At 38.8% G+C, this 27,928-nt stretch overlaps 1 protein-coding gene across 39 annotated transcripts in view; it reads right to left on the reverse strand.

Annotated features, from left to right (window-relative positions):
• The window catches only part of PTPN13 (protein tyrosine phosphatase non-receptor type 13), a 216,182-nt gene that overhangs the window by 135,985 nt on the left and 52,269 nt on the right, over window positions 1–27,928 (reverse strand). For all 39 annotated transcript variants that reach the window (XR_014813441.1, XR_014813440.1, XR_014813438.1 and 36 more), the window contains one exon: window positions 9,765–9,943. Coding sequence is in view for 28 of the 39 variants with exons in the window: in XM_084973535.1 (XP_084829661.1) it covers window positions 9,765–9,943 (179 nt within the window). In the remaining 11 variants the exon portion in view is untranslated. The remainder of the gene's footprint in view (window positions 1–9,764; window positions 9,944–27,928) is intronic.

A 27,928-nucleotide genomic window follows, 5' to 3' on the forward strand; every position in this document is an offset into this window, starting at 1 on the left:
GGATCTGTGCTGTGGAGAGACATCCTGAAGGTATTTATTCTGCGTAGGATAACAGCAGCATCCCTGGCCTCTACTCACTAGATGCCAGGAGGACCACCTACCTCGCCCCCGCCTTCCACTCTCCTGACAGTTATGACAACTAAAAATGCATCCAGACATTGCCAAATGTCCCCTTTGAGGTAGAACTGCCTCTGCTTAAAACCCACGGCTTTAACCTGTGTTATCTTTCCTAGAATTAAAAGTCTAAGAGGAAAGATATATGAATATATATGTATCCATCCAGTAAACAAAGTAGAAGTGCTAAATCTGTGCTAAGGCAAGATGACTTCTGATTATCTGGATACAGCAAATGGGTGTGAGGTGGTCTCTCTACCACCCCAGCATTTAAATTTTTCAATTTAATTTCGTTATTACACGTTGGACTCTGTTTTAGAATACAGAGTCCTGGAGTTTCTTCTTTAGTAACTCACATTGTGCCTAGCCTATAACAAGTGCCTGGTGTATACATGTCAAATTTATTATTATTTTTTTTTTTTTGTCTTTTTGCTATTTCTTTGGGCCGCTCCCGCAGCATATGGAGGTTCCCAGGCTAGGGGTTGAATCGGAGCTGTAGCCACTGGCCTACATCACAGCCACAGCAACGCAGGATCCACGCTGCGTCTGAAACCTACACCACAGCTCACGGCAACGCCGGATCATTAACCCACTGAGCAAGGGCAGGGACCGAACCCGCAACCTCATGGTTCCTAGTCGGATTTGTTTACCACTGCGCCACGACAGGAACTCCCTACATGTCAAATTTATGGATAAAGAAAGAAACAAATGGGAAGGAGGGAGAAAAGATGGATAGTAAGATTTTACACAGAGTAAGTACAGTATAGTGTGGTTAAAACCATTTGGTCTTTTTTGGGGGGTGGGGGGCTGCACCCATGGCATATGGAGGTTCCCAGGCTTGGGGTCTAATTGGAGCTACAGCTGCTAGCCTACACCACAGCCACAGCAACGTGGGATCTGAGCCACGCCTGTGACCTATACCACAGCTCACAGCAACACGGGATCCTTAACCCACTGAGTGAGACCAGGGATCAAACCCACAACCTCAAGGTCCCTAGTCAGATTCATTCCACTGCGTCATGATGGGAACTCCTGGTCTTTTTTTAAAACAAGTTCAAGCTAAAGCTTCTGCTAAGGTTGGTGAAGTAGATATACTAGTACTGTGCTTCTAAGATGAACATTGATTTTAAGAAGCCTAGATATGGTAGGAACCACGATTCCTGATATTATACTACAAATTTGAGGCACTGAACCCTTAAAATAAGGTTCCCTTAGTTTATCTGGAATAGTACAGATCCCTGGTACACACCAATATTCTCAAATAAAAAACAATGAGAATTTGATTCAAGTTCCAATCCATTAACCGATTTCAAAGGAAGTGCCAAATGAATCATGTGCCAACTAAGCAGGAAGTAAACAATTACTCAGTAAAGAGAGAAGCTGGAGCATAAAAGAGCCTGTGGTGACCTGTATAAACTTGTCTAGTTATTTAAAGGGGAACACTATCTTGAAAAGTGCAATTTTAAGACAAATAAATGAAAGTGTCTACTTATACAGCTGGTAGTAAGGTAAATTTTTTTTCCATAGAACTATATATGTACAGTTCACCAAACATGTCAAGATCTTAAGGAATACTATTATTCACAATTCTATGCTAGGCATTGAGTAGTTATATATATATACTACCATATATATGATATAATAATATATAGGATATAATAATATATCCATTCTTGGGCATCCTATATATTAATAAAAAACAAAATAAATATTATATATATGGTTTTATATATCAAAAGCAAGCATTTATTTTTTTTTATTTATTTATTTTTGTTGTTGTTGTTGTTGCTGTTGCTGCTATTTCTTGGGCCGCTCCCGCAGCATGTGGAGGTTCCCAGGCTAGGGGTTGAATCGGAGCTGTAGCCACCAGCCTACACCAGAGCCACAGCAACGCGGGATCCGAGCCGCGTCTGCAACCTACACCACAGCTCATGGCAACGCCGGATCGTTAACCCACTGAGCAAGGGCAGGGACCGAACCTGCAACCTCATGGTTCCTAGTCGGATTCGTTAACCACTGCGCCACGACGGGAACTCCAAAAGCAAGCATTTATTAAGTAAAAGTTTTATTTTAAAAAAATTGTTATTTCCCCAATACAATTTTTTTTTCTACTGTACAGCATGGTGACCCAGTTACACATATATGTATACACTTTTTTTTCTCACATTATCAGGCTCCGTCATAAGTGACTAGACATAGTTCCCAGGGCTACACAGCAGGATCTCATTGCTTATCCATTCCAAAGGCAATAGTCTGTGTCTATAAACCCCAAGCTCCCAATCCACCCCACTCCCTCCCCCTTGGCAACCACAAGTCTATTCTCCAAGTCCATGACTTTCTTTGCTGTGGAAAGGTTCATTTGTGCCATATATTAGATTCCAGATATAAGCGATATCATATGGTATTTGCCTTTCTCTTTCTGACTTACTTCACTCAGGATGAGAGTCTCTAGTCCCATCCATGTTGCTGCAAATGGTATTATGTCATTCTTTTTTATGGCTGAATAATATTCCATTGTGTATATGTACCACATCTTCCTAATCCAATTGTCTGTCGATGGTCATTTGGGTTGTTTCCATGTCTTGGCTATTGTGAATAGAGCTGCAATGAACATGTGGGTGCATGTGTCTTTTTTAAGGAAAGTTTTGTCCAGATAGATGCCCAAGAGTGGAATTGCTGGGTAATGTGGTAGTTCTATGTATAGATTTCTAAGGTATCTCCATACTGATCTCCATAGTGGTTGTACCAGCTTATATTCCCACCAACAGTGCAGGAAGATTCTCTTTTCTCCACACTCCCTCCAGCACTTGTTATTTGTGGACTTATTAAACATGTCCATTCTGACTGGTGTGAGGTGGTATCTCGTGATAGTTTTGATTTGTATTTCTCTAATAATCAAGGATGTTGAGCATTTTTTCATGTGCTTGTTGGCCATCTGTACATCTTCCTTGGAGAAATGTCTCTTCAGGTCTTTTGCCCATTTTTCAATTGGGTTGTGGGCTTTTTTGCTGTTAAGTTGTATAAATTGCTTGTATATTTTAGAGATTAAGCCCTTGTCAGTTGCATCATTTGAAACGATTTTTTCCCATTCTGTAAGTTGTCTTTTTGGTTTCCTTTGCTGTGCAAAAGCTTGTCCGTTTGATTAGGTCCCATTGGTCTATTTTTGCTTTTATTTCTGTGGCTTTGGGAGACTGACCTAAGAAAACATTGGTAAGGTTGATATCAGAGAATGTTTTGCCCATGTTCTCTTCCAGGAGTTTGATGGTATCTTGTCTTAGGTTTAAGTCTTTCAGCCATTTGGAGTTTATTTTTGTGCATGGTGTGAGGGTATGTTCTAGTTTCATGGATTTGCATGCAGCTGTCCAGGTTTCCCAGCAATACTTGCTGAATAGACTGTCATTTTCCCATTTTATGTTCTTGCCTCCTTTGTCAAAGATTAACTGACGATAGGTGGGTCTGGGTTTATTTCTGGGTGCTCTATTCTGTTTCATTGGTCTGCATGTCTGTTTTAGTACCAGTACCACACTGTCTCGATGACTTTGTAATATTGCCTGAAGTCTTGGAGAGTTATGCCTCCTGCTTGGTTTTTGTTCCTCAGAATTGCTTTGGCAATCCTGGGTCTTTTGTGGTTCCATATACATTTTTGGATTGTTTGTTCTAGTTCTGTGAAAAATGTCATGGGGAATTTGATAGGGATTACATTGAATCTGTAGATTGCTTTGGGTAGTATGGCCATTTTTACAATATTAACTTTTCCAACCCAGGAGCATGGAATATCTTTCCATTTCTTTACATCTTCTTTAATCTCCTTGATTCATGGTTTAGAGTTCTCAGCATATAAGTCTCTTACCTCCTTGGTCAGGTGTATTCCCAGGTATCTGATTTTTTGGGGTACAATTTTAAAAGGTATTGTATTTTTGTATTCCTTTTCTAATATTTCATTGTTAGTATACAGAAATGTGACTGATTTCTGAATGTTAAAGCTTATATTCCGCTACTTTGCCGAATTTGTTGATCAGTTCATGTAGTTTTTGGATTGAGCCCTTGGGGTTTTCTATATAAAGTATCATGTCAGTGACAATTTTACCTTTTCTCTTCCTATTTGGATACCTTTTATTTCTTTCGTTTGTCTGATTGCTATGGCTAGGATTTCCAGTACTATGTTGAATAATAGTAGTGAGAGTGGGCATCCTTGTCTTGTTCCAGATTTTAGTAGGAAGGCTTTCAGTTTTTCTCCATTGAGTGTTATATTTGCTGTGGGTTTGTCATAAATGGCTTTGATTATGTTAAGGTATGTTCCCTCTATACCCACTTTGGTAAGAGTTTTTATCATGAATGGATGGTGGACTTTGTCAAATGCTTTTTCTGCATCTATTGAGATGATCATGTGGTTTTTGACTTTTGTTAATGTGGTGTATGATGCTGATTGATTTGCGTATGTTGAATCATCCTTGTGCACCTGGAATGAATCCCACCTGGTCGTGGTATATGATCTTTTTGATATGTTGTTGGATTTGGATAGCTAAAATTTTGTTGAGAATTTTTGTGCTTATATTTATCAAAAATATTGGCCTACAGTTTTTTTTTTTGGTGGTATCATTGTCTGGTTTTGGAATTAGGGTGATAGTGGCGTCACAGAATGTCTTTGGGAGTGTTCTTTCTTCTTCAACCTTTTGAAAAACTTTAAGGAGGATGGGTATAAGTTCCTCTTTGTATGTTTGGTAGAATTCACCTGTGAAGCCATCTGGTCCTGGACTTCTATTTGTAGGGAGTGTTTTTATGACACATTCAATTTCATTTCTAGTGATCAATCTATCTGTTTCTTCTTGATTCAGTTTTTGCAGGCTGTCAGTCTCTAGAAAGTTGTCCATTTCTTCTAGGTTGTCAAATTTGTTGGCATACAATTGTTCATGTATTCTCTCATGGATTTTGTATTTCTGTAGTATCTGTTGTGACTTCTCCTTTTTCGTTTCTGATTTTGTTAATTTGGGTTTTTTCTCTCCTCTTCTTGCTGAGTCTAGCCAAAGTTTTGTCAATTTTGTTTACCTTTTCAAAGAACCACCTTTTGGTTTTAGTGATTTCTTCTATTGCTTTTTTTTAATCTCTATTTTATTGATTTCCTCTTTGATCTTTATGATTATCTTCCTTCTGCTGACTTTAGGTTTTGTTTGTTCTTCTAATTCATTTAGGTGGTGGGTTAAGTTGTCGATTTGAGATTTTTCTTCTTTTTTTGAGGAAGGCCTATATTGCTATGAATTACCCTCTGAGCACTGCTTTTATGGCATCCCATAGATTTTCAGTGGTTTTGTCTTCATTATCATTTGTCTCAAGGTATTTTTTAATTTCCGACTTGATTTCCTCATTGACCCATTGGTTTTTTAGTAGCATCTTGTTTAGTCTCCATGTAGTCAGTTTTTTCTCATTTCTTTTCCTGTGGTTGATTTCTAGTTTCATGCCATTGTGGTCAAAGATACCTGAAATAATTCCTATATTCTTAAATTTGTTGAGGCTAGCTTTGTGCCCCAGTATGTGATCAATTCTTGAGAATGTTCCATGTGCACTTGAGAAGAATGAATATTCTGAATTTTTTTGGATGTAATGTCCTGAAAGTGTCGATTAAGTCTAACTTTTCTATTGTGTCCTTTAGGATCTCTTTTAATGGTGTATCTTAACTCATGAAAATCAGGAAGTGCAGTTATTATTCTTTCTCAAAATGTAAGGGTACTAAGATATATGGCTATTCCTCTGACCTTGCTTTCTGTAATGGGATCAAAAACTTGTTTTTGATTTTCTTTGTATTTAGAATTGCAAAGGCAAGAGGTAATCTAGAAGTTCAATTAGATGCACAAAGAAATCAACTTGAACATAGTAATGGCAACAGTGCCCACGGTACCCCACAACATTTGTTTCTAAACACTTAGCCTAATAATAAGGAGGCTTCAATCACTTTCCCAAATATGTGATCTAAGAGCTGTACCTAAATACAGGGACGTTTACTTGTTTGGGTATCCTGACACTGCGGAAATTAGGAAAGCCCTCAGCAAATCAGAAAGGCACTATGCACCCGAAATTTCTACTAAGCATTTTTTCTTTTGTTTTTTTTAGGGCCACACCTACAGCATATGGAAGTTCCCAGGCTAGGGGTTGAATCAGAGGTGTAGCTGCTGGCCTACTGGTACCACATTCACAGCAACGCTAGATCCGAAGCACATCTGCAATCCACACCACAGCTTACTGCAATGCTGGATCCTTAACCCATTGAGCAAAGCCAGGGATTGAACCTGCATCCTCATAAATACTAGTCAGATTTGTTTCTGCTCACCCACAAGGGGAACTCCCTCTTTTTTTTTTTTTTTTTGTATTCTGGATTTTAAATGCCTTGCAGAAAGCATTCATAAATATTTGTGCAAAATTTTTCTTAACTAGAGAAAACTCATTTATAATTCTGTAGTTCTCAAAACTAAGACATCTGTGGCTTTATCTATTTTTAGTTTTTCCTAGGTCACCAGACTCACTTGAGAGACTGATAAAGTTAGGGACATCCTGCTCCCCAAATGCTCGGACACACACAGGTTAGTACATTGTTTCATTGGTTTGTAGACATCCTGGAGCTCAATTAAGATCCAGGAATCTCAGCGGTTAAATAATTTGCACGCCACCATGCCCATTTCCAATTACCCTCTATCCTTTAAAAGCTTATTACATGAATCATATGGAGTATACAGAATGAATGTCTACTGTTTAAATAATAAAAATGAATAGCCATATATATGCTATCCACTTAATAAACACTGCCAGTATAAATTCCTTCAAAATATGTAACAGCTACCAACATGGTATATACTCTATATCACACAAAGTCCTTTTAAAATACTTCATCTCAGGCAATGGGAAATTTCTTAGGGCAAATGCCTTAAGACTTACCTCTACCTTATGGCTATTGTCTCTCTCCAGGGGCTGCTTTGCTTATACCTTTCAAAATTCTTAAGCTGCTCATGGAATTTTTAAAAAGGCAGATAAACCTGGATTCTCTAGGATGCTTGTCAGTCTTCTTTCACATACACAATTAGCAGCTCAAATCAAGCTGCCTTCTTTTGGCTTAATCAAACACACACACACACACACACACACACACACACACACACACTTCTCTTCCTCACTCTCCCCTTTCTGAAAAGAGAAGCATTCTTTTTTTTTTTTTGCTTTTTAGGACCACACCCAAGGCATATGGAGGTTCCCAGGCTAGGGGTAGAATCCGAGCTATAGCTGCAGGCCTATGCCACAGCCACAGCAACCCAAGATCCGAGATGCATCTTCGACCTACACCACAGCTCATGGCACCATGGATCTTTAACCCACTGAGTGAGACCAGGGGTTGAACCTGCATCCTCACAGATACTAGTTAGATATGTTTCTGAGGAGCCAAGACGAAAACTCCAAGCATTCTTATTCACTGTCAGTAGAAGGCTACATTAGTCCAATATCTTTAGATGGCAATTAGGCCAAGTACAGCTGACCAAGAACAAAGCAGGGGTTAGAAGCACTGACCTGCCTCACATTAGAAAATCTGCAGAAAAGTGACGTTTGTTCTCCATATCTGCAGATTCACTAACCGAGGATCGTGTCGTCATGTGCAGATACGTGGGTTCTGCAGTTCAAACTGGTGCTGTTCAAGGGCCAACTATATGTCGGAATTTTAAATGCACATACTTTTAGTATTTTTTTATTTTTATTTTATTACTCAAATGAATTTATCACATCTGTAGTTGTAACATACTTTCAGCATTTTTACTATTATACTTTTACAATTTTACTGTTAGTAAATTATTAGGTTAATTTTCACACTCTGGGAAATATTAGTCATAGCCAATTCTGAATCCTCCAAAGTTCCATATCTAAATTGTCACAGCTTGCGACACTGTATGTATTTGTTACAAAAATGGTTTTCCTAGCCTAGACAATGAAATTAGATCTTCTCTTGTCCTCAGACTGTTCCTTCTTCACTGTTCCATCAAATTAATTGTCAGGCTTTGTCAGCTTTGTCACAATTTTTATTCTTTCCTCCAGATCATTAAAATGCCCCAATTAGATTCCTATGCAATCTTTCATCTCACCTCATTATCCACTTTTATCAAACTTGCCCTCTGAATTAACAAACCACATCATATCGGTCTCCTAAAAATATGCCTGAAAACAAAGTCTCAAGTTTTGGCCTCAAAGTCTTCTTCATCCTCTCAGCTCACTTTACCACGGCCTCACCATTAGTTAGGCCTGATAACCAATGTATCAGCCTAACCATCTGACCAAACATTCCCCGATGACAGCGGACAGTTTGCTGCCTCTTACTTAGCAGTGCACGTCGCAACAGCTCTAGGTGGAAGGCCCATTACCTATTTTCAATTTTCTTTCCCTTTTGAAATTTTTATTACAGTTTACAATGTTATGCCAATTTTGGCTGTGTAGCAAAGTGACCCAGTCACACATATGCAGACCTTCCTCACATTATCTTCCATCACAGGCTATGCCAAGAGGCTGGATGTAGTTCCCTGGGGACCTCACTGCGTATCCATTCTAAATGTCATTATTCTCAATTTTCTAAATTTTACTCACTCTTCACAACCCAACGCAAATGTGACCTTCTCTGAGATATTCTCTAAACTAAAAACTGCTCTTCTTCAAACTTCCCAAATATTTTATCCCTCTATGTAGCATTTATGTCCATCTGCCTCATGTTATAGATTGTTCTATATAGATTGATCAAGTTCAGTTTTTTAGTGACTTTTGTATCTTCCTCATAGGCACAGGGTTCTATACACAGTCGGCATTTAATAAACATTTAAAATATGAACTAATAATGGTTCACTTTTTTCTTAGATCCAAAAAGGTTCTAAAATTACTCTGAATACTTAAAACAAATATGAAGTTGGAATATACGATCATTTTATCTACTTAACTTTTTTCATTAATTTTTTTTTTTTTTTTTTTTTTTTTTTTTGCTTTTTTAGGGCTGCACTTGGGGCATATGGAAGTTCCCAGGCTAGGGGTCGAATCGAGGTTGTAGCTGCTGGCCACAGCCACTCAGGGATCTGAGCTGCATCTGTGACCTACACCACTGCTCACGGCAACGCCTGACCCACAAAGCGAGGCCAGGGATCAAACCCTCACCCTCAGGGATACTAGTCTGATCTGAGGCGCCACAACAGGAAGTCCGTAATTTTTAAAGTGAAGTATAGATGCTTATCATAGTAAAGTTACAGTTGTACAATACAGTGATTCACAATTGTTACAGGTTATATTCTGCATGCAGTTATTATAAAGTAAGTGTTTGGCTTTATTCCCCATGTTGCAGAATATACTTGTAGCTGATACCTAATATCTTGTACCTCTTGATCCTCTACCCTTGGCATGCCCCTCCCCACTTTCCCCTCCACGCTGAAAACCACTAGTTTGCTCTATCTCTAAGTCTGCTTTTTTGTTAATTCACTTGTTTGTTGTGTTTTTTTAGATTCCACATACAAATGATTACCTGATCATTTTAAGTTCTATGGTGGGTTTTTTTTTTTCTCCAGAAGGTTGAGGTAGGGTAGCCTACTATTCTTACCCCCACCAACATGAAACACAAAATCAAGCCCCAAAAGACTTAATGTTACCTTTTCGACGTCAGAGAGAGACGTGAGTGACTGATTTTGAAGAACCTCTGGTGCCGTGAATGCGCGAAGATCCTGGTTGGAAATATTTTCATCTGTAAATGACACGCTACCAGATGGCAGCAGCAGCAGGGACCACGGAGAAATGATGAAGCCAAGGGCAGCAGGATCAGCTATGCTTACTGGTTTGTAACCAAAGAGAATAAAAGGAAAAAAGAAAGACAGCTACTTAAAATTCTAATCAGAGGAATTAGAGATCGCTTAAATGAATACTCTAGCATATTCAAATATATGGTAATACGCAGTTACACCAAAAAAGCTGCAACAAAAAGAGTGGGTTTCATACACCTGCTACTGCTAGCATTATTAACAATGTCTTGATTTGGCTTATCTTTCATAACTGAGACGGTAGATCTAGAAGTAGAGGGCTTTCCTTGTCAGTCATAAGAATTAAACTTGGTTCCAATACTTCACCACATGATATAGAGATACTAATAAGGATCAACAGTTCTTACATTTTTTTCAGGGTTGGGGATCATGGAATCCTTTGAGGATTTGGTGAAAACTATGGCTGAGAAACCTGGGAGTTCCCATTGTGGCAAACATGACCAATACCCATGAAGATGTGGGTTCAATCCCTGGCCTCGCTCAATGGGTCAAGGATCTGGTGTTGCCATGTAGGCTGCAGACATGGCTTGGTTCTGGTGGTGGCTGTGGCTGTGGTTTAGACTGGGATGCAGCTTCGATTCAACCCCTAGCCTGAGAGATGACCAAAATGTGAGACTAGATAGAAAGAAAACTCAAGGACAAGGACTGAGCCCTGGGTACTCCAACATCAAGACCAACCACTCCTTCTCAGAGGTTTACTCCAGGTCACCAGTCTTTTCTGGGTCATCCACACAAGCATGGTGCTGCAGGCTCCCTCTCCCACTTCCTTCCCGTGCCACTGCCAATCGCCACCTCACTATTTTAGCTATTTTTTAAATTAGGCTTTCCATATCTAGTTCTCAAGTATCTGAGGCTGGGATTCTTTTTTTTTTTTTTTATATTTTTTTTATTTTCCCAGTGTACAGCGAGGAGGTCAGGTTATCCTTACATGTATACATTACAATTACATTTTTTCCCCCACCCTTTCTTCTGTTGCAACATGAGTATCTAGACATAGTTCTCAATGCTACTCAGCAGGATCTCCTTGTAAATCTATTCTAAGTTGTGCCTGATAAGTCCAAGCTCCCGATCCCTCCCACTCCCTCCCCCTCCCATCAGGCAGCCACAAGTCTCTTCTCCAAGTCCATGATTTTCTTTTCTGAGGAGATGTGCATTTGTGCTGGATATTAGATTCCAGTTATAAGTGATATCATATGGTATTTGTCTTTGTCTTTCTGGCTCATTTCACTCAGGATGAGAGTCTCTAGTTCCATCCATGTTGCTGCAAATGGCATGATGTCATTCTTTTTGATGGCTGAGTAGTATTCCATTGTGTGTATATATATATATATATATATATACACCACCTCTTCCAAATCCAATCATCTGTCGATGGACATTTGGGTTGTTTCCATGTCCTGGCTATTGTGAATAGTGCTGCCATGAACATGCGGGTGCAAGTGTCTCTTTTAAGTAGAGTTTTGTCCGGATAGATGCCCAAGAGTGGGATTGCGGGGTCATATGGAAGGTCTATGTATAGATTTCTAAGGTACCTCCATACTGTTCTCCATAGTGGCTGTACCAGTTGACATTCCCACCAACAGTGCAGGAGGGTTCCCTTTTCTCCACAGCCCCTCCAGCACTTGGTATTTGTGGATTTATTAATGATGGCCATTCTGACTGGTGTGAGGTGGTATCTCATGGTAGTTTTGATTTGCATTTCTCTTATAATCAGCGATGTTGAGCATTTTTTCATGTGTTTGCTGGCCATCTGTATATCTTCTTTGGAGAAATGTCTATTCAGGTCTTTTGCCCATTTTTCCATTGATTGATTGGCTTTTTTGGTGTTGGGTTGTATACGTTGTTTATATATTCTAGAGATTAAGCCCTTGTCCGTTGCATCATTTGAAACTATTTTCTCCCATTCTGAAAGTTGTCTTTTTGTTTTCTTTTGGGTTTCCTTTGCTGTGCAAAAGCTTTTCAGTTTGATGAGGTCCCATGGGTTTATTTTTGCTCTAATTTCTATTGCTTTGGGAGACTGACCTGAGAAAATATTCATGATATTGATGTCAGAGAGTGTTTTGCCTATGTTTTCTTCTAGGAGTTTGATGGTGTCCTGTCGTATATTTCAGTCTTTCAGCCATTTGGAGTTTATTTTTTGTGCATGGTGTGAGGGTGTGTTCTAGTTTCATTGCTTTGCATGCAGCTGTCCAGGTTTCCCAGCAATGCTTGCTGAATAGACTTTCTTTTTCCCATTTTATGTTCTTGCCTCCCTTGTCAAAGATTAATTCACCATAGGTGTCAGGGTTTATTTCCGGGTTCTCTATTCTGTTGCATTGGTCTGTCTGTCTGTTTTGATACCAGTACCACACTGTTTTGATGACTGTGGCTTTGTAGTATTTCTTGAAGTCTGGGAGAGTTGTGCCTCCTGCTTTGTTTTTGTTTCTCAGGATTGCTTTGGCGATTCTGGGTCTTTTGCGGTTCCATATAAATGTTTGGATTGTTTGTTCTAGTTCTGTGAAAAATGTCATGGGTAATTTGATAGGGATTGCATTGAATCTGTAGATTGCTTTGGGTAGGATAGCTATTTTTACAATATTGATTTTTTCCAATCCAGGAACATGGAATATCTTTCCATTTCTTTACATCTTCTTTGATTTCTTTGATTAAAGTTTTATAGTTCTCGGCATATAGGTCCTTTACCTCCTTGGTCAGGTGTATTCTGAGGTATTTGATTTTGTGAGGTACCATTTTAAAAGGTATCGTATTTTTGTATTCCTTTTCTAATGTTTCATTGCTGGTATACAGAAATGCAACTGACTTCTGAATGTTAATCTTATATCCTGCTACTTTGCTGAATTTATTAATCAGTTCAAGTAGTTTTGGGGTGGAGTCCTTAGGGTTTTCTATGTATAGTATCATGTCATCTGCATATAGTGACAGTTTGATCTCTTCTCTTCCTATATGGATGCCTTTTATTTCTTTTGTTTGTCTAATTGCTGTGGCTAGGACTTCCAAAACTATGTTGAAGAGCAGCGGTGAGAGTGGGCATCCCTGTCTTGTTCCAGATTTGAGTGAGAAGGCTTTCAGTTTTTCCCCATTGAGGATTATATTTGCTGTGGGTTTATCATAAATGGTTTTGGGGAGTTCCTGTCGTGGCGCAGTGGTTAACGAATCCGACTAGGAACCATGAGGTTGCAGGTTCGGTCCCTGCCCTTGCTCAGTGGGTTAACGATCCGGCGTTGCCGTGAGCTGTGGTGTAGGTTGCAGACGCGGCTCGGATCCCGCGTTGCTGTGGCTCTGGCGTAGGCCGGTGGCTCCAGCTCCGATTCAACCCCTAGCTTGGGAACCTCCATATGCCGCGGGAGTGGCCCAAGAAATAGCAACAATAACAACAACAACAAAAAAGACAAAAGACAAAAAAAAAAAAAATAAAATAAATAAATAAGTAAATAAATAAATAAATAAATGGTTTTGATCATATTCAGGAATGTTCCCGCTATACCCACTTTGGCGAGGGTCTTGATCATGAATGGATGTTGGACTTTGTCAAATGCTTTTTCTGCGTCTATTGAGATGATCATATGATATTTGACTTTTTTTTTGTTAATGTGGTGTATGATGCTGATTGATTTGTGTATGTTGAACCATCCTTGTGAACCTGGGATGAACCCAACCTGGTCATGGTGTATAATTTTTTTGATATGTTGTTGGATTTGGTTGGCTAAGATTTTGTTGAGAATTTTTGCATCTATATTCATCAATGATATTGGCCGATAGCTTTCTTTTTTGGTGGTATCTCTGTCTGGTTTTGGAATGAGGGTGATGGTGGCCTCATAGAATGTCTTTGGGAGTATTCCTTCTTCTTCAACCTTTTGAAAGAGTTTAAGGAGGATGGGCACCAATTCCTCTTTATATGTTTGATAAAATTCACCTGTGAAGCCATCTGGTCCTGGACTTTTATTTGTAGGGAGTGATTTTATGACCTCTTCAATTTCATTTCCAGTGATCGGTCTGTTCAGTTGGTCTGTTTCTACTTGATTCAGTTTTGGCAGGCTGTAAGATTCTAGAAAATTGTCCATTTCTTCCAAATTGTCAAACTTGTTGTCATATAGTTGTTCATAGTATTCTCTTATGGTTTTTTGTATTTCTGCTGTATCCGTTGTGATTTCTCCTTTTTCATTTATAATTTTGGTTACTTGGGTTCTTTCCTCTTTTTAGTGAGTCTGGCCAGGGGTTTGTCAATTTTGTTCACCTTTTCAAAGAACCAGCTCTTGGTTTTATTAATTTTCTCTATTGTTTTTTGAGTCTCTATTTTATTGATTTCTTCTTTGATCTTTATAATTTCCTTCCTTCTGCTGACTTTAGGACTTTTTTGTTCTTCTTTTTCTAATTCGTTTAGGTGGAGGGTTAAGTTGTCAATTTGGGATCTTTCTTCTTTTTTGAGAAAGGCCTGGATTGCTATAAATTTCCCTCTGAGCACTGCTTTCGCAGCATCCCATAGATTTTGAGAGGTTGTGTCTTCATTATCATTTGTTTCAAGGTAGTTTTTAATTTCCTTCTTGATTTCCTCATTGACCCATTGGTTTTTTAGTAGCATGTTGTTTAGTCTCCATGTAGTAGGTTTTTTCTCTTTCCTTTTCCCATGGTTGATTTCTAATTTCATGGCATTGTGGTCAGAGAAGATACTTGAGATGATTTCTATGCTCCTAAATTTATTGAGATTAGCTTTGTGTCCCAATATGTGGTCGATTCTTGAGAATATTCCATGAGCATTTGAGAAGAATGTGTATTCTGATTTTTTTCGATGTAGTGTCCTGAAGATATCAATTAAGTCTAACTTTTCTATTGTTTCCTTTAGGATCTCTGATGCTTTATTGGTTTTCTGTCTACAGGATCTGTCCATTAATGTGAGGGGGGTATTTAGGTCTCCTACTGTGATTATATTCTCATCAATATCTCCCTTTATGTCTGTTAATATTTGATGTATGTATCTGGGTGCTCCTATATTTGGGGCATATATGTTGATGACAGTAACATCCTCTCCTTGGATGGATCCCTTAATCATTAAATAGTGTCCTTCTTTGTCTTTATGTCTTTTGTTTTAAAGTCTATTTTGTCTGATATGAGTGTTGCGACTCCTGCTTTTCTGTCATGTCTATTGGCGTGAAATATTTTTCCCCACCCTTTCACTTTCAATCTATATGTATCTTTTGTCCTAAGGTGAGTTTCTTGTAGGCAGCATATTGAAGGTTTTTGCCTTTTTATCCACTCAGCCACTCTGTGTCTTTTGATTGAGGCATTCAGTCCATTGACATTTAAGGTGATAATTGATAGATGATTATTTATTGCCATTTTGAACCTCGTGTTCCAGTTGATTCTATGGTTCTCCATTCTTCCTTTCTTTTTTCTTGGGTTGGATGGTCTCCTGTTATTATCTACTTGAGTGTATTTTTTTTTTCATTTTTTGCAAATGCAATATTTGGTTTTGGCTTGTGGTTGCCCTGTTTTTTAAGTATGCTAACCCCTTCCCATAATTGTGTGTTTTAGCCTGATGGTCCTGTAAGTTCAAACACTTCATTACTATACTAAAATTAAGAAGAGAAACATACAAACAAACAAAAAGGGTTATTTACTTCCTAACATCCCTTGCCCACATTTTATGGTTTTGATGACTCTTTTTTATTTTTTTCTTTTTAATTTTATTTTGTTTGAAGCATGTTCATGATTAAATCTGTATGCTGGCTTATTTGAGTGACTGCTCTCTGATTGCGGTTTCCTCAGTTCTAGTTCTTCCTCTTCTTCCTTTTTTTCTTTTCTCTTTTCTTCCCTTTCCTTCCTTTCTTTTTGGTTTAGAGAAGCCCTTTCAATATTTCCTTTAACCTGGGTTTTGTGTTGCTGTATTCTTTAAGTTTTTGTTTGTTGGAAAAAATTTTTATTTCCCCTTCTATTTTAAATGATATTCTTGCTGGATAGTGTATTCTAGGTTGCATATTTTTTCCATTGAGCACTTTAAATATCTCTTGCCATTCCCTTCTGGCCTGTAGTGTTTCTGTAGAGAAATCAGCTGATAATCTTATGGGGGTTCCCTTGTAGGTAACATTCTGCTTTTTCTCTTGCTGTGAGGCTGGGATTCTAACTCCATGCCTAATCCCTGAAGGCCTTATCTGGGGACGAAACTATGATTTCTGGTATACCTGCTACCATTTGCCTTTACAGATTATCAGGGATCACAGCTAACATAGAAGCATGAGTGCCACCCAAAAGTCTCAACGGTATGTCCTGTCCTGCCATTTTCGGTGCTGCTATCCACTCAGACCTGAGAAGACCTTGCTGCACACTCCTCCTCCTCCCCAGAGTGACCCTACCCCTCCCTTGACAGGGCAGAACAGAAGAGAAACTGCTGGAGGCAAGAGTACTCCATAACTGCTTCTCACTTTGAAACTAAGAGGCCTGTTCACTTGTCACCACAACCAAGGTCAGCAAGAACTGTACTTTCAACTTTAATTTTACACAATAGGATTTTGTTTGTTTTGGTGTTCCTGTCATGGCGCAGTGGTTGACAAGTCTGACTAGGAACCATGAGGTTGCAGGTTCGATTCCTGGCCTCGCTCAGTGGGTTAACGATCCGGCGTTGCCATGAGCTGTGGTGTAGGTTGCAGACGAGGCTCGGATCCCGAGTTGCTGTGGCTCTGGTGTAGGCTGTGGCTGCTGCTCTGATTGGACCCCTAGCCTGGGAACTCCATGTGCTGCGGGAGTGGTCCAGGAAATGGCAAAAAGACAAAAAAAGAAAAAAAGAAAAAAAAAGGATTTTGTTTGTTTTTTACTGAACATCTAAAATAAACCATTATTTTTATCACTATATATATTTAAACATAATCTCAAAGTTATGCCATTTGCTCAGAGTCCATAGTACTACTGGGGAGATAAACTATATTCACAAATGGATACAAGACCGAAAGTAGAAGGTATCTAAGAGAGGAGTTCCCTGGTGGCCTAGCAGTTAAGGATTCAACATTGTCACTGCTGTGGCTGGCATTACTGATGTAGCTAGGGTTTGATCCTTGGTCCAGGAACTTCCACATACTGTTGGCATAGCCAATAAATAAATAAATAAGATTATCTAAGAGAGAAAAAGGAGACTATAAATAGATTTAGAGGAAAGCAAAACTATTTCAGTTACAATGAAGAGAAAATTAATTTCTTCTGTCAATATGTGGCCCTTTAAGATGGGTAAGATGTAACCATGGTTAAGGGGGAGATTCCAAAGACAAGAAACAGCCAAAGCAAAGGTATGCAATCAGGAAATGACTGAGTTTGTACAAGGAACAGCAAGAATTTGGAGCAGAGGAATGGGAGAGAGCAGTGAGAAACTGAGTTACCAGGATGGGTCATATTTTTGCTTGTTAAAAAACACACACACAGTAGTTCCTTTCATGGCTCAGGGGTTTATGAACCTGACTAGTATCCATGAGTATGCAGGTTCGATTCCTGGCCTCGCTCAGTGGGTTAAGGATCCGGCGTTGCCATGAGCTGTTGTGTAGGCTGAAAATGTGGCTCAGATCTCGCATTGCTGTGGCTGTGGTGTAGGCCAGCAGCTACAGCTCCCATTCGACCCCTAGCCTGGAAACCTCCATATGCCATGGGTGTTGCCCTAAAAAGACAAAAAGGAAAAACCATACACATACATATATATTTTTGTTGTTTTCAAATTTGATTTTTAAATGTCTTGAATAAAACTAAAGCAGCTGTGACAACAAACTACACTGCTGTCAAATTCCTGAAACACACACAATGACATTTAAGCACTACATTATTTAGAAAACAAACCACAAAATATACTTTTCACTAACTGCAAAGGGTTATGCAAACCTTCAAGTGAGGAAATTTAGAGTCATGGCTAGAATCAGTCTAATTCACCCTCCTTGCCTAACTAAATGGAAGGAATTCAAAGCAAACGTATTCAAAATCCTCCAAAGAATGCTAACATTACTGTTTAAAAATGGAATTCCAGAAGCTTGTAATTTGGTGTCCCGTAACGTTCTAGCTGTGTGATGACTGGCCTTAGGAATGCTAATATTGGGTTCTGATGATCGTTATACAACCGTAAATGTAATAAAATTCATCAAGGTGAAAAAAAAAGAATGCTCTCATTGTGAAAGAATAAATCTGATGTGAACTGAACTGATTCCAGTAATCAAATGATTCTATTTATAGCCTTTTACCAACATTACACAGAAAAAAGCAGCTTCATCAAAATTTCCAGCAGTTACAGGCAAAGTCAGAAATAAGCAGAAACTTGATCTGTAGAGAAACATCTTAGAGCTTCTTTCCAGTGTTCCCTTAGACTAAGACCCACACCTACACATTCCCCTGCACCCCGAGGGATTTCATCATTGCCTTTAGATTGTCTTCGTTTCATCTTTTGGCCTTCCAGTTATGGTATAAACATTAAAGAAATGATCTTAACTGGGTAACAGATATAAGGCAAAACTACCTAAATAAAGTATCAGGAAATCATCCAAAGACTAAGAACAACAGTGAAACCACTGTGACCCCAAAAGCCCCTTTGCCTACTTCCTCACACAGATGTGCTATCACAGTGCCTGGCAAAAATCTACGCCGAGGCCACTGTTTCAATTTCTGAAGGATCTGATCAAGTCATTCTATAACACAAGATTCTCTCAAAAATTCAGTCCCTATGTGCATTAAAAAAAAAAAGAAAAAAAAAAAAGAGTTCCATCTTGGTCTTTCACCACAGCAACCTGGGTTCAATCCCTGGTCTGGGAACTGAGATCCCACACTAAGCTGCTGCACGCTGTGGCCAAAACACACACACACACACACACACAATGTTAAATCAATCACCTGGTATAACAATGCACAGACAGAAAAAAAAATATGGTTTAGACTATTTCCCCTATATTTTAACATTTTCTTGAGAGTAAAGCTTTGTGATAAACTCCAAGATCCTCTGGAAATTATAGTCTATGCTCCAAATTGATTCCCAATTAAATATTTATTATTTCCTCATAAATTTTGTTACTAATTTCTAAAACGTCAGTTTTTTTAGTATGAGCAAATAGCAATCCCCTTTTAAAGATAAACTTGTGTATAACTGGAATTAAGACATCTGTATAATATAAACTGAGAGTGATAAAGTCTCTTTAAAGACATTTTACATCATGTAAATTTTCTCGATGCAGCCAATCATTCAACAGTGTTTAATAAACTCCTGCAAGTCTCTGGTCCCCAAGAACCTATATTCTGATGTGGTAGATCTCAGACTTGGCTAAGCATCCAAATCTCTAAACTCACCCAGGGGATCTGCAATGATACCAGACAAGGTGTCAGCCTCACGTCATTCCTTTCACTATCTGTCTTCATTAATGTCGTATGTAATTTCATCTAATTAAGAGAGCAGCAAGGTATAAGGTAGGGGTACAAACTGAAGCCAGAACCCCCGGGCTCAGACCCTAGGTTTGACATTTGGAGAGTATATTGCAATCTTATGTTTCTTAGCATCTCTGTGCCTCAGTCTTCTCATCTGAATACATAAGGTTGTTCTGAGGATTAATGGGAAAAAAAGCACTTAGAACTGCTTCTGGCACACAGTAAGTACAATACAAAAGTAGTAGCTACTATTATCTAATAAAACTTTTTCTCGGAAAATACACGTAAAAAACACATCTAAGAAAAGTCTCTACTTAAGTTCATCTTCATCACCTATTTAGTTTTTTTTTTTCCTCCCAATGGAAGACAAGGAACATAACACATATAACAAGTACTGTTTCAGAATAATAGATCAACTTCTCAAATTGCTCTATTTTAGATGTTTTGGAATTGGGGGGGCAGTTCTTAACCAAAAAGTTATATCAGAAATATAGATGACTCAAAGTACAGAATATCCTAAAACACGAATTTTTTCTTTAAATAATTTGGGAATATACCTTCTGTAAGTGTTCTATTTATTGCATGGAATTTCTAGTTAGCATAGACCCCAAATTTAGAAAAATTAGTTGAAAATTTTACAACCAAAAAAAAAAAAAAGAAAATTTTACAATCAAGGGAGTCTATATTTATTGAGTAACTAACATGTGAAATTGGCTTTACTTTAATCATTATCTTTAGGTATACCATGAATTATTAGAGGAAGAAGAAATATATTTGAATGTATACATATCAACCTCAGTATCAGGATAGAATTTTAGAAATTTTTATGTCATGGAGTTTACAGCATTCTGATAACACAAAATTATGCAAACTTGCCACTCCAAATTGATATATATGAGCTTCTTTTCACTAGAACAGGAGAGAAAAGATATTTTTATCTCTTACTGATGACATTTACTGACGCAAACACACACACACATTCTTTTTCTTTTTTTAAAAACATAAACACATGCAAGCTGCCTACCCAAACCACGACCACTGGAATCATGTATGGCTACTTATCAGTTAGGTTTTTAGTAATTTTGTTTTGTTATGTACTTGCAAGACTTTTGAGGTAATTCCAAACCATGCATCTTGGTAACAAAATGCTCATGAGATCTGAGTTTAAGAAATGTGATTTACATACGTAATCTATATTAGTAAAATTAAATTGGTTATGACTATTAAAAGCAAAAGGGTTAAAAGGGCTGGCCAGTGTTGACAGAGGGCAACAGGTGTCTAAGAATGTGCCCTCCTTTTCAGCAAACCTCCTTGAATTCTTACCATATTCTGAAGAAACTATCCACTTGTTCCTTTAAATATTAAGTTCCTCCTGACTTTTCTTTGGTGTTCACCTTTCCCAATACCAACCTTCTTTATCGTCATCAATAAAAACTGCACCTCCAAAAGTTACATGCCAAAATACCAAACAAAATGCTCTTGCAACTCTGTTTCCACACATTCCTTAAAGGATTTAAGTGGTTTGTTTAAGATTAGCAACTACGAATTTCCAAAAGATCAGGTACACCACCACTACAATAACGTAATTGTAATACTTGAAAAAAATGCATTTTTTTTTTTTTTTTACGATTCCCTCAACCATTGGTCCGCATCTTGCAAAGGGTGTCCTTCTGTCCTGCTTTATGACAATAATTTATCAATTTATATTTTGCCGGTGACAAAAAAGGGTGATTTTGAATCTCTGTTATGAAGAACAAGTTTTTTCTTTCAACTTTCAAACACAAGGATTTTTTTTTTTTTTTTGTCTTCTCTGGAGCCGCACCCTTGGCACATGGAGGTTCCCAGGCTAGGGGTCTAATTGGAGCTACAACTGCCAGCCTCCACCACAGCCACAGCAACGCGGGATCTGAGCCTTGTCCGTGACCTACACGACAGCTCATGGCGACACCAGATCCCTGACCCACTGAGCGAGGTCAGGGATCGAACCCATAACCTCAGGGTTCCCAGTTGGATTCATTAACCACTAAGCCACGAAGGGAACTCCCACAAAGAATTATTCATTGAGCCGATACTCTGGGTCTTCATTTTCTTCTCCCATCTTCTTATTGTTTGTATTTACATTTTCAGGTATGATTCAAAGGAAATGTCGGCTTTGTTAATCTGAATACTGAGGCAAAGCTATTTCAAAGTATCTGACTTTGAGGGCTTAGGGGTAATGAGCAAAGCCCAGAGCCCTCCTGTCCCCTAACTCAGAGGGGCTTCGTGTAAATTCTGGAGACAGGGCACAGGATTCTACACAGTACTTTCTAAAAGCTTCCAGGGGATTCAGATGGGAACCAATCCACTGGACACATAAATAAGAACAATGCCCTTATTAGCGGCTCAACGGTATCACAGCTCAGGTAAGCTGGATCTTGACCTTACACATGCTTATTTCTACGGCAATTAACTGAATCGAAGGGTGTGTTATGAGATGAAGTGTGTATGACTTCATAGCCTTCTCTAATGCTTAAAAAAATTTTTAAATGGCGTTTGCTCCTGTGGCACCGTATGTGAAGCCACTGATTGCAGCAACTCAGGTCACTGCTGAGGCCAGGGTTTGACCCCTGGCCCGGCTCAGTGGGTTAAAGGCTCCAATGTTGCTACAGCTGCAGCGCAGGTTGCAGCTGAAGCTTGGATTCAATCCCTGGTCTGGGAACTTTCCATATGCTGTGGGTGTAGCTGTAAAAGAAAAAAAATTTCTTCACTGTAAAAAGCCACAAATGAAACATTTTATAAGAGATATGACAAGCCAGAAAGTGTTACAGTAACTATTTTATCCAAATTATAACAAAGTCCATTTGTATTAAACGCAAAATGACAATCAGAAATAATTTTAGACTAGAAGTGAGACCTAAATAGCTCTTCTCTATTTATAAGGAAGAATAAATGGCACCAAACTGAGGATGCCACTGTGCCCTGAGAAATAAATGGTCTTATCAAACTAATAAAACCATCTTTATTTGGCTTTTTTAAATCTTGTTTCCAAACTAAAGCAAACTACAATGAACTTGTGATGCATGTCAATTCTTTTGCGCCACTTCCTCAAATCCAGTGAGTATCATCGTACCTCTTCTTCGAGCCTGGGGGTGAGCACCTGTGATCTCATCTACCCCATCTGATAGGTGAATGGGACACAAAGCATACAACTGGGAGGCAGAAAAGATCCTGGGATTAAGACCAATTGGTATTTCCCTAAAGAGGGTCTGAACTTTGAGAGCAAAGCTATTTCTTAGGTCTATAATATTTTTGGCTGCTGATTATCTAATAGACAAATTTCTCTGAAGCTGGTTTCTTTCTCAAAATATACAAATCATTCTTTTGCTTGACTATTCTATTCAAGCCGCTGTAAAAATGTTAATCTTGAATGATAAAAACTTAAAAACTTTATTTTATTGCCAGTTTAACAATTTTGTCTAAGCAATCCTGGAACAAAATGCTAAGCTTCTTAAACCACTGGCATTTCTGTTGTCACCTAACAACTTCAGGTCACACAACTGCCACACAAAATAAACTATAACTGAGGTAATTAGCAACAGAAATAAGTTTTATGGTAAAGGCTCTTTATAAAGTGGGGGTTCCCCCCAAAAAACCCCAAAGTTTCAGGTTAAAGGAGACCACCTTCCACCCTTGCTATCTGCATAAAGCCAGGAGAAAAGAAAATGTTTGAAAAATAAGCAATGGAGTTCCCACTGTGGCACAATGGGAACAGCGGTGTCTCTGCAACTCCAGGAAGCAAGTTCCATCCCTGGCCCAGCACAGCAGGTTAAGGATCGGGCATTGCCCTGGCTGTGGGTGGGTCCCAAGTGTGGCTCAGATCTGATCCCTGGTCCAGGAACGCCCTAAGCCCTGGGGCAGTCCAAGAACAAACAAACAAACTCAGCAAGTTCTCTTTACTGTGAAGGATCCAGAATTTATACGAAGACAGAAAAATCAAGTAATATCAAAGCCAGCTGTCATTTCTCTCATTTTTGATGGAAAGGTTAATGAAGAGAAAGGAAGTTCATATCGTTCCAGAGGGGAACTGACTTTATCTACAGTGACTTGATTCCACATATAACCATGATCTGTACCTGCTTGTAAAGAAGTATTTCTGTGCTCACTAATGCTATTATTCTCTGCTGCTTTTCACATTATCACCCTCCTATTTACACTTTAAAGAAATTTTCACTCTCAAATAGAAAACGGGGTGAAGGGAGGCATGGGGGGAGGTGGAGAGGCTTACTTGAACTGTAAACTATTCTACTCTTCAAAAAGAAATACTAAGAAATATTTCTTGTAAAAATGTCAACCATGACTGATACACATTATTCCAAGAAAGAAAACCTAAACTGTTACTAAATAACATAAAGCATAAAGCCCTCTTCTAATTTCCGTATTTGAGAAAAGAAATTTGACAAGTAATTACAAAATGTTTTCTTTAAAAAGCTTAGTTACTTAATGTGGAAAACTCTCACGATGTTTAGTAAAACAAGTCAGACACAAAAAGCGTTCACATTGTATGATCCTATTTATACGATGTTTAAAATCAGGTTGTTTAAAAACTTTTCTATGTGCTATGTCATATAATGATTACTCCTGATTAGGAGGAAGCAGGAGGGGAGCGTTCCTGGGTGCTAGAAATGATGGGGCAGTGGTTATGTGAGTGCGCACATGTATAAAATTTACCAGGCAGCACAGTTAAGAATAATGCTCTTTACTATATACATTATGCCTTTTTAAAATCCCAGTACTAAATTAAAACAAATATAGTGAAATAACATGTCAGCAAAAACGGGGCTAGAGAGCATGACCTGTGGCAACTTACCCTTCTAAATGTAACTCTTTAATCAAATGGCTTGTGTGTCACATCTAGAGACAAAACAACTTCAAATCAAAATGAATTATATTGACAATAGTTGTGGGGGAGGGGTGGTTTAACAAGTGCTCCATATATATGTTAAACCACCCACTTTATTTGTTTTAAGCTTTTTTTTTTTCTTTTTTTTTTTTTTTTTTTGTCTTTTGAGGGCCTTACCCAAGGCATATGTAAGTTCCCAGGGTAGGGGTCTAATCAGAGCTGCAGCTTCTGGCTTACACCACAGCCACAGCCATGGCGGATCCAAGCTGTACCTACACCACAGCTCATGGCAACACCAGATCCTTAACCCACTGAGTGGGGCCAAGGATCCAACCCGCATCCTCATGGATACTAGTTGGTTCGTAACTGCTGAACCACGACGGGAACTCCAAGAATTCATTTTTACCTATTACATTAGTTTCGTTTTATGGTTTGTTTCCAGGGAACATATGGGGTAATTTTATCTGGTTCAAACACATTTAACTTGAAGGACCTGTTAATTCTGGCCTTAGGAAGGCATGGCAAGATGGAGCATGTCAAAGACTTACTAATACACCCTGTTCATCTAGAAAATTATGATTGTAAATAATTAGGAATGTTAACAAAGAAACTAGTTAGGATTTGATCTTTTAAAAGCTATAGACTACACAAAGATTTACTCAAAAGCTTTTAATCCACAAAAATTTTCTATATTTCTTATAAAGGCTTAAAAAACCCAACCAACCAGGAAGTCAATTTGAAGCTGAGTGCTCTGTCTCCTTTTTCATGCACTGAGCTACTTGCTCTTAGTTCTACATTAGAAGTTTTATATTTTCTCTTCTTTGCTTTGTGATTACTCTTTCAAACTATATATATTATGTAAATTGTATTTCCATTAGATAGTATTGTTCTAGGTGGAACTATAGCCTTTAGTAATTATTTTATTTTAAAAATAATTATGAAATATTCTCCTAACAGTTTTAAGTTGATATTCTATCAAACTCTGATTCCACTGTTGCTGTTAAGAAGTCTGCTATTAGGAGTTCTTGTTGTGTTGTGGTTCAGTGGGTGATGAACCTGACTAGTGTCCATGAGGATGTGGGTTTGATCCCTGGTCTCGCTCAGGAGGTTAAGGATCTGGGGTTGCCGTGGTGTAGGTCACAGACACAGCTCAGATCCTGAGTTGCTGTGGCTGTGGTGTAGGCCAGCAGCTGCAGCTCCAATTTGACCCCTAGCCTGGGAACTTCCGCATGCCTCAGGTATGGCCATAAAAAGCAAAAAAAAAAAAAAAAAAAAAAAAAAAGAGGTCTGCTATTAGCTTAATTGTTTTCTCTTTGTAAGTAATCCATTTTTCTTTTTCTGATTGCTTTAAAAATCTTCCATTTATTATGTACTTCTAAGTTCATGAGTCTAAGTGTGAATATATATATATATTTTTTTTTTAATTTATTTTATTTGGCTTTAGGACTGCACCTGCAGCACAAGGAGGTTTCCAGGCTAGGGGGTCGAATCAGAGCGGCAGCTGCCAGCCCATGCCACAGTTCATGGCAACACCAGATCTTTAGCCCACTGAGCGGGGCCAAGGATTGAACCCGAGTCCTCATGGCTACTAGTTGGGTTCATTATGACTGAGCCACGACAGGAACTCCTGTATTTTTAATTTTGATTGTGACTTAAGCTTTTAGAATACGAGGATCTGGGTATTTCATCAATTCTCAAAAACTCTCTATATTTTCATTAATTGTTCTGCTTCCCTTTTCTCTCTAGTTTTCCTTCAGGAACTCCTATCAGAGGTATTTTGGACCCTCTCATTCAATTCTCCATGAATCTGAACTCCCTTATATTTTTTATTTTATCAGAGCTGCAGCTACCAGCCCATGCCACAGCCACAGCCATGCCAGATCTGAGCTGCGTGTCTTCGACCTACACCACAGCTCACAGCAATTCTGGATCCTTAACCTGCTGAGGGAGGCTGGGGATCAAACCTGCATCCTCATGGACACTAACTGGGTTCTTAACCTGCTGAGCCACCAGAGGGAACGCCTCCCTTACATTTTTATTACTCAGGTGATCTCAGCACTAGTGTCCAGTTCATTCATTTTCTCTTTGAAAATCTATATAATCTGTTGTTTAAAATCACCACTGTGCGGAGTTCCTGTTTTGATGCAGTGGAAACAAATCTAACTGAGGATGCAGGTTCAATCCCTGTCCTCACTCAGCGGGTCATGGATCTGGCGTTGCCGTGAGCTGTGGTGTAGGTCACAGACGGGCTCAGATCCTGCCTTAATGTGGCTGCGGTGTAGGCTGGCAGCTATAGCTCTAATTTGATCCCTAGCCTGGGAACTACCATATGCTGCATCTGAGACCCTAAAAAGCAAAAAACCAAAAAACCGCCATTGTGGATATAAACATAGTTACTATGTATTTTATTTCTAGATGTTTTGATTAATTTTTTTTCATGCTTTCTGTATTAATTTGCTAAGGCTGCCATTACAAATATCACAGACCAGGCACTTGAACAACAGAAATTAATTTTCTCACAATTCTGGAGTCAGCAGTCCAAGAGCAAGATGCCAGCAGGGCTGGTTTCTTCTAGGGCCTTTCTCCTTGCCTTGTAGAGAGATGGCTATCTTCTCCCTGTGTCTTGACATGGTCCCCCCGCCCCCGTGCCCCCCCCCCCCCCCCCCGTGTGTGTTCTTATTTCCTCTTCATGTAAGGACAGGGCCTGAATCAGGGCCAACTCTAATAATAGCCTCATTTTAACTTAATTACCTCTTGAAAGACCCGATCAAATCCAATCATATTCCAGGGTACTGGGAGTTAGGACTTAAGCATATGACTTTTGGGAGAACAGAATACAGCCTATAACACTGCCTTTTTACAAAAAAACTTTTAATGATTGGCCAACGGGGCCCGTGGTATAGCACAGAGAACTCCACCCGGTATTCTGTGATGTGGGAAAAGAATCTGAAGGAGAAGGGATTTTCCAGTGTTTTGATCTTTTCTCTTTTTCTGTATCTCTAGTCATTTTAATATATTAAGATCAATATACTAATTTAAATATACTTACTAGATGATTCAATTATTAGGATTAGATGATATTTTTAAAGGTGGGGAATCTAATTCTGCTGTTTGATAAATAAAGAAAAAAAAGAACCTCTGGCCCAAGAAACTCAGATTTAGCATTTGACTGAGAAACATTTCCGGGAGTTCCTGTTGTGGCGCAGTGGAAACAAATCCAACTAGTATCCATGAGGATATGGGTTTGATCCCTGACCTCCCTCAGTGGGCTCAGTGGGTCAGGGATCCAGAACTGCTGTGAGCTGTGGTGTAGGTCGCAGATGTGGCTCAGATCCCATGTTGCTGTGGCTGTGGTGTAGGCCAGTATCTTCAGCTCCACTTCAGCCCCTAGCCTGGGAACCTCCATATGCTGTGGGAGCAGCCCTAAAAAAGAAAAGGAAACAAAAAAAAAAGAAAGAAAAGAAAAACATTTCCTTTAAAACACAGAGCTTCCAATTAAGAAGGAAAAAGGTCATGCTCTAAAATTAAAAACTAAACAATTAGAAAACATGTGATACATTTTTTAAAAGAGCTTTATTAGGTGTATTTGATCCACAATAACTGCACATAGTAAGAGCACAATTTGAAACTCTGACATATGAATATATTTGGGAAACTATTACCACAATCAACAAAATACATCCATCACTCCCAAGGTTTGCTCATGCACTTCTGTAATCCTTGCTTTCTATCCTTTCTTGTACCTCCC

Source organism: Sus scrofa, chromosome 8, assembly GCF_054392235.1.
Source record: "Sus scrofa isolate SSC_HxYL_T2T_F1_AM1 chromosome 8, Sscrofa_HxYL_maternal_Yorkshire_Landrace_v2.0, whole genome shotgun sequence".
In the NCBI taxonomy this organism is placed as follows: Eukaryota; Metazoa; Chordata; class Mammalia; order Artiodactyla; family Suidae; genus Sus; species Sus scrofa.